Source organism: Melopsittacus undulatus, chromosome 1 (assembly GCF_012275295.1).
Source record: "Melopsittacus undulatus isolate bMelUnd1 chromosome 1, bMelUnd1.mat.Z, whole genome shotgun sequence".
NCBI classification, from domain to species: Eukaryota; Metazoa; Chordata; class Aves; order Psittaciformes; family Psittaculidae; genus Melopsittacus; species Melopsittacus undulatus.
In genome coordinates this window covers 73,102,980-73,119,397 of record NC_047527.1, presented here as the reverse complement: position 1 = coordinate 73,119,397, position 16,418 = coordinate 73,102,980, and the positions used below count along the sequence as shown (strand labels likewise).

The 16,418-nt window shown below is 37.4% G+C and overlaps 1 protein-coding gene across 1 annotated transcript in view; it reads left to right on the top strand.

The window, feature by feature from the left end:
• Positions 1 to 16,418, top strand: part of SEMA5A (semaphorin 5A) — a 223,148-nt gene that overhangs the window by 10,362 nt on the left and 196,368 nt on the right. Inside the window, exon 2 of the mRNA XM_034062463.1 lies at positions 10,050 to 10,149. Coding sequence (XP_033918354.1) covers positions 10,050 to 10,149 — 100 coding nt within the window. The remainder of the gene's footprint in view (positions 1 to 10,049; positions 10,150 to 16,418) is intronic.

Here is a 16,418-nt window from a genome sequence, read left to right as displayed (position 1 = left end):
CCATTCCATCATGTATAGCCTGCTATAGTAAATTTGTTTTAATAGTTTCCAGTGATCCTTCAGATCTCTCTTCCTGTCTGAGCTCCTTCTTCTAATTGCATGTTAAGCTATTTACTGATATGCAGAGGACTCATCCTAGCTGTGAAATGCAATGGAAGTGACTCCTTGATTGTCTTAGGAGCATGACATAAAATATGTCTTGTCCTTCTCCAGCCACATCTGAAAAGTCTTTGTTATGCTTGTTTTCTCCTCTAAACTTTCACTGCCCCTGAGCTCTTGTCTGTTGTACAGCCAGGTACACAATTCAAGAAGAGCAGGGTTGCTAAATCTGCTTCTGACAGCTTAAAAAAACCCAAAGTTTAATGATTACTAGGAAGACAGCAGTTTCCCACAGCTGAGATAGTGGAGAATCTAAACAGTGAGAGGGCAGGTTGCAATCCCTACTGTGTTTCTACATCAGTGGGTTTGAGTTTATGTCAAGGTAATGTCATTCAGGCTGATACTTATGAATATTCCATTACAAAATAATGAGAACAGATGTATGGAATGACAAAACAGAGTAAAAATGACAGTTGAATGCAATCTGCAAGTAGGTGAACATGAGTCTGTTGCATTGAAATGTACCATGGGGGAAGCTCCAGAACTGATCCCTCCAAACTCAGTTTTAATTCTTCTTTTTCTTTAATTTTTAGTTGTTTCTTCATGGTAGTCTGCCAGCATGTTTTTTTCATGGTTCTTAATCTGAACAATTAGTAAAGCTTGGTAGGGCTTTTGCTTTAAAACAGACTGGGATTTGGACATCTTGTTTCCACTCTTGGCTTACTTGTCAGCCTCTTTAGGTTTGTTGTTCAAAAGACAGTACGGAAGATCAGGCAACTGAAAGTTTTTAATCACAGTTCTTAGCAACTTAAACTGTTGTTAAGTATACTCAGTTACAATTTTTTAACACAGTACTATCCTTAAATGACTGGTACTGTATAATTTTAAAGTATTATAACATCAGGTACACAATATCTAAGTCAAGGGGTTATATCCTTACAAGAGGGAAGGGTACAGTTAATGAGATCTCTTCCAGTTGGCTGTTGCAACTTTGCAAAGTAGGTTTTATTGTTGTCAGTTTTTTTTTTTCTGGAATGATCTAGGGCTCCACTTACATACTGTTTCTGTATATGAGGGAAGAAAACTCAAAGGGACTGTAATTGTATATCATGGCTGGTAACTTGTCACTGCATAATTTCTGTACAACTCAAAAGTGATTCTGAGTATATAAAAACTGTGCCCATAGCACTGAAACCGCTTTCATCTAGGTGGGGGTTCATTCTTTTTTTCCATTACACCTTCTTGTATTTGTATGCAATCTGTGTGTTGGAACAATGAAGCATAAACAATTCAAAACCCTTGTTCAGAAAAATAAGAAATAAGTAGTCACTGCAGCAGATGTTACTGTCTCTTCCCTAAGGGCACAGACAGTCAAAACCCAAATTCCCTTTAATTATCCCAGTAACAGACATCTGCACACACACAAGAATGCAGAAATATGCACTTCTGGCTGGGGAGGCTCTGGCAGGACAAAGAAAACAGGAATGTAGGCTGGATTTTAGACCTTGAGACTTGAGGTTAGAGCGGATGGTGAAAGCAGGTCAGGGAACCAGGGCCTGGAATTGCTGTAACTGTGCCTGACTGGAGAGTGGCAAGCAAATTGCAGAGACAAAGACTTTGTGCCTAATGAGACATGAGAGGAGCCCAGTAGAAGGAAGTAGGTTTACAATAGGCTTAAGAAAGTTAAGTTCAAGTTTACTTGTTTAAAGTCAGGAGACATATATTTCAAGTACTCTTTATTTTCTGTTTTCCCATTATAGTAAATAAATTACTTACAGCCCTACCTCAGTACCTTCAAAATAGTTCTGAGGCTGTAAGAGTTGTTTAAAAAACAAATGCCCAATAGGCAAGTGATGAACTTTCTGGAAAATGTCAAAAGGTTTATGGTCCTGGGATTTGTTTTATTATGGATTATTTAAAGCGGAGGGGAGCTTGGAGAGCTGGCAGAGCTTCTAGATTAAGGCTAGAGCTACATACTTATTTCTTGGCCTCTGCAGTTCTCTTTGTAAGGAAAGGCAAACTCCAGGACTGTGTTAAATTGTGTTGGATAGTAGAAGGAGGGGAGCTGCCTTGTTTGTGATCTGAAGAGACCTTCAGAATACTGGATCTTGAAAGAGAACTGTAATTTTTAGGTTGGTTTCATCTTTTTGTTGGTTTTAGGTTGGTTTTGTTTCTTTCTTTATTTTTTCCCTTCTTTTTTTCTTTCTTCTTTTTTCTTTTTCCTCTTCCCCTGAGCAAACATGAGCTCTGAACTGCAGATGGAGATCTAACATGTTTTCATGTTTCCAAAGCAGAACCAAATGTAGTGTGGTAAGACTTAAAAGAGGAATCTTTTAGTTTGTGGTTGCTGATTTAATCATGCTGGGCAAAGTTGTAACTCCATCTTTTCTTTTATAGAGGATTGGATTGCATTATCTAACCCTGCCTAAGCAATTGTTTTTATTTTTTTTCCTTGGCAGGAAGAAACAATGTTTTAATTTTTTATATCTGCCTGGATCCCTATTGTGAAAACTTCAGAGTTCTTACTGTCTAATTACTATCTGATTACTGAAATCCCTCTATTTTTCAATGTATTATCTAGATTGAAAAATATTCTTCTTTTTTGTAAGAAATACTCTTAAATTTTATTAAAATATAGGGATTAGCTACTGTAAGTACATATTCTTTTGTTTCCTAGTTATGGTGTCCATATACTCTTAATTCTGAATTACTAAAGTCAGTGCTGTACACAGCCCTCACATAAATGTGTTCTGTATGATAAAGGCTACAAGTAATATCTTTTTTATTAATAATACTGAGTATGGTGACAGAGCTATTTGTCCTAATCCTTACTTTTTACAGAGAAGCATGAAATGGTGTCAGCTGATGCCATCTTTTTTTGTTGAACTAGTATACTTCTCCATGTATGTTGTGTCCAGCCTGCCCTGGTGTACTCCATTTAGATTATTAGAGCCTTCTGGTATCAAAGACTCTTAGATCAGTTACATCCATGACCCTCCTTAGCCTTGACAACTGTGTGTTTGTACCATATCAGTGAAAAAGTGGACATACAAGCCACATTCTAATCTCAGCGACAGGTGGACCAGGAATTTCACTGGGGCATTGAGCTGGGATTGACTAGGCTTTTTGATTATTTTACTATTATTATTATTTTTCAGAGCAGATTTATCTCTTGCTGCAGGCTTTAAATATTAGAGTGGCATTTTTCTTGTTTCTGTGTTTGACGAAGGTTCTAATGCAGTAATTTGTCCTTCTGATATACTAAAAATTACAAACAAGGTACCTTCCTGGCCTCTAATTCATCCTGGTGGACAATATGTGTGCTTGGTATTTAAGGGTCAGATTATAGGATATTTTCTTGCTCCTTATACTTCTACGTTGGAACTAAAATGCAATGTCAGTACTACCTTTAAGCTCAACTATTGCAAGAATCATTCATAGTTATTTTCCCTGCCTCTAAAAGATATGCTAAAGGAGGACAGCAGTAAGATTTGTGTAAAAAGGGTTAATGATTGCCCAGAATTTTAACCTGAGGCTATAACTCTATTGAGTACTTCTGACTTTGCATTCTACAGTGAGCTTTCATGCACAGCCTAGGCAACAGGCACTCTACAGCATCTCCCTGTGGGCTTTACCCCAAACCTCCTATGGAAGAGTGTTCCACAGCACAGGCAAGACACAGTCACCGTAGTGATACAATTCTGAAAGACAATCTGCCTAAAGAGTCAGGATCATAAAGATAAGGAGGTATATGGTCCTGGAAGCAGATCTGCCAACATATTGAAAGCATATGTCTGGAATTGCAGGTGTTGGAAAAGCAGCCTGTCAGGCCTTCTCTGCTTTGCACTGAGCTGCTTCTACCATGGGCCTTATGGAAGAATAGCAAGTGGCAGGGCAGACGTTCATGCTCAGATTTTGACATGAGTATAATTAGCCTTTTTTTTTTTTTTGCTGGGGTGCTTCCAACTTCCAGAATGAGTCTTTTTTTGTAAGAGACACAGAAAGGTATCTGCTGTGCTTGCTATATTTGGTAGATGAGCTGTGGGTGGGGTTTTTTTATGATTTGCTTGTCTTGTCTTTGCTTATCTTTCTCAAAAGAAATGGCACTTTTAATGATTTCATGGGTAGTGCAATAAACAGGAATATACCCTTTGGGAAAAGCCCGTTCTGGTCTGTTTTGCAGTAGGGCTAGGTTAGGCTTGAGGGAAAATTTGGTCCAAAGTAAGTACATATATGTAAAGAATGACTTAACAAATACATAAAGAATAGCTTGCATGTGTATGGATTTAAACACTAAGTGCCAGAAATAGAACCACCGTAGCTGCGGTGGAGCTTTGTGGCCCTGCAGCCTGGGAAGTGCACAAGGTAGCTTGTTCAGGTGTACTGTAGTTTTCTCTCTGCCCCAGTGACAACCAGACAAGCCCAGATGCCTGAGCTTAGAAGTCTGTCTGCAGCTGTTTTCAGAAGCTCATATGAGGGGAAAAAAGACCTACATATGATACCTTATGTTGTCACTACAGCTGCTGCTTCTTTTCTTTTAATTACTACTTTTTTTTTAAAACCAAATTGAACAAAATTATTTAAAACATGGGATCATTGTATGTGAATGTTAATGTATGTGATGAATGCTGAGCAGCACATTGATTAAGTCCTAGAAAAATAGATTATGTTCATAGAATCATGGAACCACAGAATGGTTATGGTTGGAAAAGACTTGAAAGATCGTCTGGTTTCTACTCCCAGGCCATGAGCAGGGACAGGGACACATGCCAGGAGACCAGGTTGCTCAAAGCTGTTGACAAACTAAGGTGGTGTTTTGTCTTTTTTTGTTTGTTTGTTTTGGTGGGTTTTTGTTTGTTTGTTTGTTTTGTTTTTGTTTTGTTAGAACCCTGGAATATTATTTGCACATCTTTCCTTTCTTCACCTGAGCTGTAATACCTTTTTATCTTTCATCTGCGGTCAGTCAATGACTTACCAGCAGGGCTGTTAAATGTATTTTTGTGGGGAGAGAATCCAGTGAAAGGGCTAGAAAAGACTTGTGATTGGAAATGTAAGAAATAAAGCATAGATAAAAGCGATTCATGAAAGATGCAACATGCTCTGACATGCCATTTTTCTTCTCTTTTTTTTTTCCAACCTGAGATAAGTGCTTGTTTTGCTGAAGTTATACTGAGTGAATTTATTATTCATGGGTATATTTATGTTACCATGGGAATTTTGGAATGAGGACTTCACAATCACACTGAACTCATACTGATGATGCACTGGAATTACTTAAGAAAATCTTTTTACTCAGTCCTAGTTTTAAAATAGTTAACGACAATGAAGTCCTGAAGCATCACAGGAGAGTGCTTGCAAAGTGCACCTTACTGTCCTTAAAGAGGGAATGTTGCAAATAAATCCTGAAACAGGGCGCTTTGGATGAATGAACAGGTGGATCACTTCTTGCCAGCTGTGAAACCTCTCTTAATAGATTCCCTTGGGGTTAATGGGGCTGGCAAAAGGGCAGCAGGGGTGATGTAATGGAGTCACCATGGCACTTTACTGAGGAGACTTCTGACTTGTCTCACTGCCTTTGAAGAGGATAGTAATGTAACTTGAGTATCATGGGAAGAGAGGATCTAAGTTAGGTTCAAATCATTATACAGCTTCAGAAAGATGAGGATTATTGTGTCATCCTTAGATTAAATACATTTAATTATAAAATAAGTTGAGCATGTGGTGTTTTATTTTAATTTTCTTATAAGATTAGTCAATTTGTTGTACTGATGCCACCCAGAGACTTCAGTTAATATTGCAAATCTGCGAGTTTTCAACTGTGTTGTTGTTATTGCTATTAATAGTTTTGTTACTGTTATTATTTTGCTAATTTTTCTTCTTCAGAAGGTGGTACCATGTATATGTTTATGCTCACTCTTTTCAAGAAAGACACCATGACAATAGGTGTCACATACACCATAAACACTAGTGATTTTTTTAATATCTATGTTAATTTCTTAATTAAATCAGGTCTTTACAGTCTTTTAGCTTTGTTATGTACCATTAAAGATTGCTTCTGAATTCAGTTCTAAACATGACACTATTCCTTATTAGTAATTTCTCAATTTATTTAACTGTTTACTGTAGCTCTACTTTGAAGGGCAGAATAATGAAACTTAGGTTAGAGAGACCTTTACTTTTTAATTTGTGAAAAATTGTAGAGCTCAGCCCTTGGCAAGTCCTTGGACAATGTGAACCAAACAAGCTGTAGCCTGTTGGGCAGATACTAAATTTAAAGTTAAGGTCAAGACAGGTTTCTGGAATGTCATTGTTTGTATGAGTATCTAACGTCCTCCTGTCCAGCTTTGATTGTTAACCTCCTTTGTCTTTAAAGCTCTTTATGAAGGCTCCTTTGATCTTTCCTAGGAGCTGAGGGTACTGATATGTTCGCTATGCCATATGTTTATGAGCCATGGCAAATTTTGTTTCCTATTAAATCTAAGCTATTAACCCTTGCCCGCTCAAAACCCCTGAGAAAACCCACAGCATGTGATTCACAGCATGTGAAGAGAGCTGTAGCTTTCTTTGAAACCAACTTTTTCAATATCCAACTGTTAGTTCCATGGGGAAATGTGCTTTTTCTTTTGGGAATCTTTTTGGGGCCTGTAGATTTCAGTGCTGTAATAGCAATAAAAAAAAAAAAGTAATAATTTTTGCTAAGGTAAGTATGTCTTGACTGTACCAAAAGGACCCAACATGTGTTGGAGAGCAGCTGTTGTCATGACTGCATGTATACCATGATTTAGTTTTCCATGGACAGCTTTGAGACTGATGTCTGCAGAATGGTAAACACACATACATAGTTTTAGAGGGGAAAAATAATATCCAGGTTGAAAGTATGTCTGAATAGGTGTTTCAGTATCAGGAGTGAGAGGAGTCACTGAAGAGCTAAGTATTTTATTGTGCTGCATGTGAACTGAAGGCAGAGGAAAGGGGAGGGGAATGCTGCCAGGAAGGGGAGGGCTAGAATTGGAAAGGGGAGGGATGTTGTGGTTTATTACTTGCGATCAGCAGGCAGTATGATTAGATGTGTGTCATCAGGTCAGCTTAATTTAACTTACATATTTATTTGTGGTACTGCTGTAGCATACAAAATTGTATGGCTGTATTAGTTTATAAAGCTTTTCATGTTTCATCTATGTGAAAATCATTAATAAAGTGAAATTATTATTGCTCACTATTTTGCTATGAGTTTTTAATGTGAAGAAGAATAATTTGTAGACCTTTAATGGATCATTATGCATTTCTGACTCTAAGGAGATGACTCATAAGAGAACTGAAAGGTCTTATTTCACCTAAGGCTTTTCAGCTAGAATTTGCTGTTTAGATGAAAATATAATTATTCTCTTGATTTATTTACATAAATCTTCTTAGCAAAACTCAAAGTAGAATTTAATCAATAAGCTTTTACAGTTTACATGGGTTTTGTTTGATGGTCTTTTTGTTGCTGTTGGTTTTTGTTTTCCTTTACAGAGGTATCACAAAGCTGTAACTTTGTGATGCCACTGTGACACTCATGAGATACAGTTTGTCTGCTGAAATAAACGCATCTCCAATGTGCTCTTCCTAACCTTGTTCCCTCAAGCAAAAAAGCTGCTGAATGCAACAAAGACAGGAGAAAATAATTTAGTTTTTTGAGGGACAGAGGGGAATCTGATTTCAAAGAGATTTCTTAGCAAGTCTTCATTCTCTTCTTGTGCTCTAGCCTGGGCTTGCCTTACCCTGCCTGTCCTCTGCCCACTTTTTGCAAATCTGGAAGTGGTCTCAATCATCTGCTTGCTGTACCTTGAAGCTTTATTGCACCTTGCTGAGGCAGCAGGATGAGTGGAAAGGAATTGTCTTTCCTGTAGTGTTCTGGCACAGCAATACCTCTGTTTTCTTTTTTTTATTCTTCAGTAAGTGAGATGCTTAAAGACTTACATCTGGATTTCCTCATCTTCATTTCCCACCTAATTTCTCAACTTTTTAGAACTTCAAAATTGACTATTTCATATAAAATACAAGACTGAGAGTTTAAGGTTGCAAAATCAAGTAAAAAAAAAAGAAATGCCTCTTTTGGACTTGCCTATGCAGCATTATATGTATATGAGTAGAGAAAGGCTACATGAGCCTAAAACACAGATATATGTGTGTGCGTATATGTATATATATATATATATATATATATATACGTATATATGCATAGGTATATTTTTTTTGTTCCTATGGAAAAAAAAATTGCAGTAGTAGGTGATGACAGCTGTAGTCACAGTTATATGTGGCCCATCTCTTTTTTGCCTGGTGTTCAGACCCTGATTTGAGAACCTATCCTATGCTGATGGAATCAACAGTGTATTTAGCCACAAGTTCTGCAGAACATGTACAAACTGGCACTACAGGCATGGATTTGCACAGATGCATGCAGGGTGTCATTAAAAATGCAGAAGTTAGTTTTCTGCCACCCAAGTGATTCTACTGCACCGTTCCATCTGTTTTTCCAAGTATGGTACTACAGCATCTTCACGGTGAGTTTAATGGTTCTCTGCAATAGCTGAACACGTTTTGACACAGAATAACATTTTTCTCCTGGGCCCTTTCCTTAGGAATGGATTACTTCCTTGTGCTAAAACTTTAATATTTAAATTAGGAACAAATCATCCTGAAACAGGCACCAGTCACAGATTATTTCAACCCAGACATTTACAAAAGGAAAAATCTGCTCACGAGCAAAAAAAGGAGCTTAAAATAGGTGTTAGCAACCTGAGCTGCAGCTGGTGATACCAACATTAAAAATTACACTGCTATGACACTCTCAGGGAGGTTGTGTTTACTCTGTATTCTAAATGGTCATGACTATGTGCTCACCTTTGATCTTTTTATTGACTGTTTCATATCTATAGACTTCAGTAGACAGTTCTGCACCCCACTGTGCCATACATACATAGTCCTCTTCACCTTTCACATACATTCTGGACCACTGATTTGCAACTGCGTTTAAAAAAGAAATCACCATGGAAAAGACCCCACTTCAGTGTTCCACGAATGGGGAGACAATCTGTAAAGGATGAGGCTTTTATACAAGTGCGATTTTTTTAGAGAACTCTTTATATGGTGTAGCAGTTTCATATTCTGTGTGTCTGTGTGAAAAACTATAAATCGTGCTGTGTTTCCGGAACACCATTTGTGTTCATATAGCCACACTGTTGTGTATTCAGCAAGTGATACAAATGATACTAATAATACAGATATTTAAGGATTTGGTGTACAGTTATTTATCTGCATTTCACTTTGAAAGTGAGAATAAATTCATATTCTGAATGCAAGCAAAGCTCCTTGCCAATTTTCAGCAACTCGCCCACTTGTCTACCCTGTTTTATGCAGCACTAAATTGGTCCTAGAAAGGTGGTGGTGGTGGTGGTGATTTCACATACATGTCAAGCATTATCCCGTTTTCATTCGTTATGTCTCAGCCTTTTTATTGTGAGAATTATGAAAAGTCAAATTTACTTGTCTTTCTCATTGTTTTCCAAGTGATCAGATCCTTTTTTAAAGAACAAAGTAAAAAACCCAAACCCTTCAGCCGCTTCTGATGCATGGAAAATTAATCTGGCTTCACCTGAGAATGTAGCAGTAAATTACAATTGTACTGTGGTGTTTTCTACTTTACCTAAGGAGAAAAAACACGTCTGGCATATAAATCAGTCCAAAATTTGAATAGTTCATTCAAGCATGTATTGAGTGCCTGCTCTTTGTATTTTACAGGCCTGTAGTGTAAATTACATGGTATTCTGGTAAAAGTCTCCTCTTTTTCCTTGGAGGACCATAGTGGGAGAACTTGCAACCCCATGATATCTGCAAGTGTAATGTTGGCTACCTAATGTACTACAGTGATGACATTGACAATAACAGTGGTATTTCTTGATTGCTTTTAGAAATTGCCCCTTGGTTACATATATTCAGAGCAGAAGATGCTGTGGACTTCTCACAGTTAACATTTGACCCAGGACAAAAAGAGCTTATTGCTGGAGCAAGGTGAGAATCTGTTTTCATGTTGCATCAGACTAGATTTTGTTCTTTATTGATTGGTAATATTGAGCCAAATTCTAGTGTGAGCTTGCCCTTGTGTGACTCCCCTGGCTTCCAGGCCCACTGAACTGAACATTATGTATGTTTATTTCCTGACCAAAGTTAAAAGAAGGGCTGCCTGGTATCAAGGATCCTAATAGCTTACACTATTCTCATTTTAAAGAGGACTGTCCTGGAACAGTCTTAAACTTTGGATGTGTAAAATACAAGAGGCAGATGCTGCATGACAATGTGACAAAAGTTACTATAGCATAAAACTTATGTTGATCCCAAATTTGGCTGCACAATATGGCTTTTTGTGCTTGGATGATCCTAATAATTATTCAGTACAATGGCAGGAACGATCTGTTAAAGACTGCAGAATTAGTAGGAAAGATGGTGATAATCATAATTTTTGCACAGTAGGACAGTACTTTGCAAGCTGTGATCAACAGTGACACTGTCTTAGGTGTCAGTGTTGAAGCGCTGACAGTCTCTGAAGACCATTTTTTTTCTTACGTGAAGTATGGTAAAATATTTTGGTTGGCAAAAAATTTTAACCATTTAAACTTCTTATTTACATCTGCCTTCTGAATATATTTTAGTCTTGCATTTAAGCTCTAGTCACTTAATTTTTCTGTTGGATGCAGTGTTGGAACATACTGCTGTTTCCCAACTTGTTTCTTAGTCAAAAATGAGGTTCGAAGAGTGATAAAATGCACTGTGAGAATTTTTTTTCCATGCACTGCTGGAATTTGCTTGTCTACGGGGCAAAACTTTGAGTGTGGAGATAGATAATATGTCTTTTGCCTACCTGAAGTGGGATATCCTGTGCCCTCATGTTGACTTTTGTTTTCTATAAGCTGCCAAATGAAATGAGGCTGTCAACTGGTGCTGTTCTGTAAAGACAGCCAGCATAAGTCAGAGCTTTCTGAGCCTCTCCTCAGTTCTGTGGAATTGTGTGTTGGATTGATGCATGCTGTATAGAGTTCAGTAACTAATGAAGAACAAAAGTTTGGTTTTTATTCCTTCCCCTCTTTTTTTTTTTTTTTCCTCTCTATACTGTTCATTTGGGCTCCAAATCTCACGAAAGAATATGCTCTTTTAAACTTCTGCTTTTGATGAAGACTTTTGAATAACAGTGGAATAAGCTTTTTCTTAAATAGTCAGTGACTATGAAAAAATGCCAGGTGCCAATTCTGCCTTTTGCAAAAAAAAAACAATACAGTGAAAACAATAGAATTCATTTGGTTTCTCTATAAGTTAACACTGCTTCAGAGCTTCATGTCTTTTGTTCTGGCTAACATTGCAAAATTAAAAATGTTCAATGTTTTTAACATCACAACAGAAATCGTTGTTTTCCAGCATCAACTATAGCTGGTTGCTACTCGTTCATAGAATTTGTTGGATTTCTCCTTTCCTTATTCTACATTTTCCATTCTAAATTTAAAGCTTTTCCACAATGTTTAACCATGGAGACCTGACTTTAGAATGATTGTGCTTGCCAGTAGGTTTTTCTGATTGTACATATTGTTGATATTAGTATGTCCTTTTCAGTACACATTTTTCTTTTCTTGAAGTATTGTGCCAGACTATATGGCAAAAGTCATGTTATGTCATGCAGTTATAGATTCCAAGACTAGCAACGAGTTGTCAGGTTGTTGTAGTCCCAAAACGCAAATGTTGATTTTACTGATTATGTGTCTTTTGAGTGTAGTCCCTGCTTCTTTGTAGAATGAATTCCTCCACTGTGAATATGATGTTGAATTTTCTGCTCATTTACAGATGTGGTGTTTGCAGCCTTTCAGGTCTCAACTGGCTGCCCTGATGTTGTTGGGTTTTTTTCTTAAAATAATAGAGTGAAAATTTGACACTATTGGAAATTCTTAAATCTCTTTTCCATCACTGATACTTACTGCAGACGATTCTCTTAATTTTTGAAATTCTAAAGCCTCTAGAGAGGTTTATGACTTGTTTGTCTTAATAAGCAAGTTAGCAAAGATCCCAAATGGGATCCAGTCTGGATTCCTGCTGGGAGCTGCCAATGTCATGCAGCTTCATAAAAAGGCAGATATGACTTCATGATGTTTCAAAAGGTGTCTTGTGTAGTGACAGAGAGCTATTGATATCACTGCATAAGGTCCTTGGCGACACTTAAAACTATGTAGTGTGTATTATTCTGTTTATTGATGCTTAAACACTGTTAACTAAAATTAAAAAGAGATGTAGGGAAAGGCTACTAAAAGGCAAATGAAGAGGGTTGGAATTATAGTGCAGGAAAACAAAGGCTGAGTGTGTGCACAGAGCCTGACCATAAATCCATCAGCAGGTATATCTAAGGAAGGAAATAGCTGTATAAACTACAGTAGTGTTGGCAGAAAACCAAATGAGTTTAAGTTGGCCATGGGTAACTTAGCCAAGAAACAGTTTTGTCACGTTTTACCAGTGTCAACAGAATAGGAACAGAAATATTTTTGAGATAGAGATCTCTAAATATATGAAGGGGACATCATTCAGTAGTATTTGCTATAGCAGGCAATGACTGGGAAGGTAGTTACTAGTGCTGTATTGCTAAGATTAGTCTCACCTCTCAGGTTTGGAAAATAAAGGTGATTTTCTGATGTCTACAGGTTTTCTGTCTGCTGTGCAAAAATAGACTTTTTTTCAATTTTACCTGCACAGAGGCTCCTTGCCCCCACCCCACAGATTGTTTTCCAGTCCTTGTGAGAAGTCTCTGGTTGATATTCTGTTTTGTTCTGCAAGATGTCCCGTTCTTCTCTAGGTCTTGAGTTGATTAATTCAGTCTCCTAGCCTTATTTCAGTTTCTTTATACATTCTGCACTGCTCTGTGAATCCTTCACTTTAATCATCCAATACATGTTCCCATGAAACTGTATCTTTGAGATTTGCCCCAGGCATTGTTTTTAACATCACTTATGACCTGGCAGATAAAAATAAATGAGTTTTATTGCAATCTGAAACCTTCTAGGGAATTCAGTTGTTTTCTTCAAAAAAACCCATATGGCAGAGCAGAATTTACTTTTATAATTAAGTGGCATCAGTGAAGGATTACTCTGAGGGCATTAGCTCCTCTGTAAGCTCAAGGAAATGAGACTGCTTGTTTATCTTATTCTGATAAATCCTGATAAAATATTCAGACAAATATTTCTGTGTGTGGTATTTAGTGGACTGACTTAGCATCTAATCAAATATGATAATGATTTCTGTATTTCAGAATGCCAGTAAGCATGCAGACTTATGGATTTCCCCAAGAACAACCTTGCCTTCTTTCCCTATGTGATAGTGCTTTGCCATATGTTCCTTTTTTTCTCTTGTAAGGGTCAGTTGAGGGGGAACAAGACCAGCTCATACAGTGGTGTCTGAATTGACCTGGCAAATTACCTTTTTTTCCTCGTTGTTCCCTGACAATGCACCAAACACTTATCAACTCTAGTTTCTATAAATCAAAACTTGTTAAAACTGTTCCAGCCATTTTGGTAAAATGAAAGTGTACTGGAAGCATGTCTCAAAACCAAGAGGTTAGGGCAAAAATCTTGAGGTTCAAAATAATTAATTATATTTTCTAATCCCTTATTTTTTCCAATTTTTTCTTTTTTTTCTTTTTGTGATTCAATTTTTTTTTAATCCATTTTATTTAAACCATGCAAGAGGAATTATGTCAGAAGAATATTGTTTATTTAAGGGAAAAATGAAGTAATCTTCCTCTTTTCAAGTCTCTTGTGCTTGAAATTATGAACTGCTAGGAGCCTAGCTGGAGTTAATTTTTAAGATGTGGAAATTTATATTTGAAAAATTCAAGTTGGGCTAGTTCAGCTATACTTTAAAATAATACAGTTACTTATCAGAAATGTCCCTCAATGCTATTAAACTTTTTTTTTTTTTAATTGGATTATATACATTTAGAAAAATCTTACATTATTTTTTACGTGGAGCATCATAATAACAGTGACTTTCTCCTGTAAGTTAATTAAATTTGTTTTGAGGTGGCTTATTGCCTCAATCAGTCCTTACCTCACTGATGAAGGGACTGTGTAGTAGTATGGGTTTTTACTTAATTAGATGTGTGTTTGGGAACGTTAATTTGAACCATTACCACTACTTGCCATAATAACAGAAAGGAAATTAGAGGATTCATTATCAGTGGGTTTAGAATCTCTAATAACAGAATAAATAACTGTACAGGTTTGCTTCTTGTTGTTGTCTGCTCTCAGCAGGAGAATTTCAGAGCTTCCTGTTAATGAGATGCTCTGAGTGCCAACATATTGGAAGAATATACAGGCACCAGGAATTAGTGCTTTTTTCTTTGAACATCCATCTGGGTTTATTGTTCATTTAACACTTGGTTCTAGGTAATCAATGTCAGTCCTTTCACAGATTGATCTGGTCTAATCTAAGGTATGGTTTAATGTTAAATCTAACAGAAATTATCATCCTACTGCTGCAGGAAGAGGAAGGTCTTTCTCCCTATTGCTTCTTTTTCCTACCTTGCTAATGGGTTCCTAAATACATTTAAAAGCTAAGGCTTTGTAGCTTTCCTGCTCATGCCTTTTTCTACTATTCAGTTTTCTCCTCCCTTGCACCAGCTCTGCTAATAGTCTGGTTGCAGAGTAACACTAGTCAATTCACTAATGCCACAAAAATTTCTCCTGTGCTAATATAATGTCTTGCCATTTTAATTAGTGGAACTAACATGACACATCATCAGAAGAGCTCTTGAGTTGACTTGGGATAAGATGAAAAGAAAATGGCAGAGGTAAATGGAACTTCTTTTGCAGAGAACACTGCTATTTCGGTGTAAGCCATCTTTAGAAATTACATCAGATGAATGGTGTTCTGAGGATACCTGTCTTTAATTGAAGTAATGACTTAATATGTACACACTGGATCTGTGGTAGCAGTGGTACATGTCCTGCTACAGAATATGGCAATTTATGCCTTCTCTAGGTTCCTGTTTAGACTCTGTTCTCATTTCAGTTATCTGTTCATCTCTTCTGCAGTGAATTTTAGTCCAAGCGTATGGTTTCTGGTCTACATTACTGGCAGTTTGGTCCTTTCTGAACTTGTCCAGTGTGCCACTACAGTGCTGAAATGCAGGGCAGGGAGCTATCAGTGGGCCAGAGGCTGATAATCAGATTATAGAAGTGCTAGAGAGGTACCACTTGGAGCAGCAGTCAGATCTATGAAGGACTCTCCCTGCCTCTGATACATAGGTGCCTTGCGTGAGTTACTACAACACTTTTGTCCTGGCTTTAGCAGTAGCAGTCATTTTTCTCCTTCTTAGTAGCTGGTGCAGTGCTTGAGTGGCTGCAGTCCTCCTGTGAGGGGGCTGCTCATGTAGAAGGTAGATGTGGGTCTCTGTCCTCATTCCAAGAATACAATCAGAAAACATGATGCCAGGATGCATACTGTGCATGTGACCTTCACATCTCAAATTTTAATGGGAGCGAGATTTAGTTTTATAGAGTTGACTATATATAGTCATTTGTTGACATCATGTGCATACCTTGGTGTGCAGCCTGCTGCCATGTACAGCAAGCTTCCACTGAAGGAAAGGGCTGTGCTGGAAAATTAATGGCTCTACTGGAGGACTGAAGCATGATTACAGGAGGGAAATTAAAGGCTGTCTCTGAAAATATGGCCCATCAAGTTTAGTATCTCGTTCCTTGAAGTATCTTTAGCATTAATGTGATCACTTAGAGTTGTTTATTGTTTTGTTGCTGCAGTTTCTTTTGTTTATAAAATAAAATAAAAAAAAAAGAAGCCCAAACTTTGACTACTGTAGACTCTTTACCTTTCTCCCCAGCCCCTGGCCATGTGTGCAGGAGTGCTGCATCTGAAGATCTCTAGTCGTTGCTGAGGCTGTAAGCGAAGCTACGGGGAAGTGATGTAGTGAGATTTGCTAATCCTGAGGAGCAGCCATCAGAGAAGGAAATCAGATTTTACAGGACCTTTGAGTGGATTAATTTAATTTATAATGGAATTCTTTCATAATTGTCTCTTACAGTGTTCTTCCGTTTGCGAAGCTCAGTGTCTCACTGGTCAGTCTATGATCACCTGAGTCTTCCTTTTTGCCATTTTGAATGTTTTATTACATGGTTAGTCTTTACTTCCTCAAGAACACCTGTAATTTTAGAAGTTGTTTAAAAAGCGTAATAAGAAGTCCAAAACCCATATTTTTTTTTTTACATTGAATTAGCATGAGCTGCTAGTCTGAA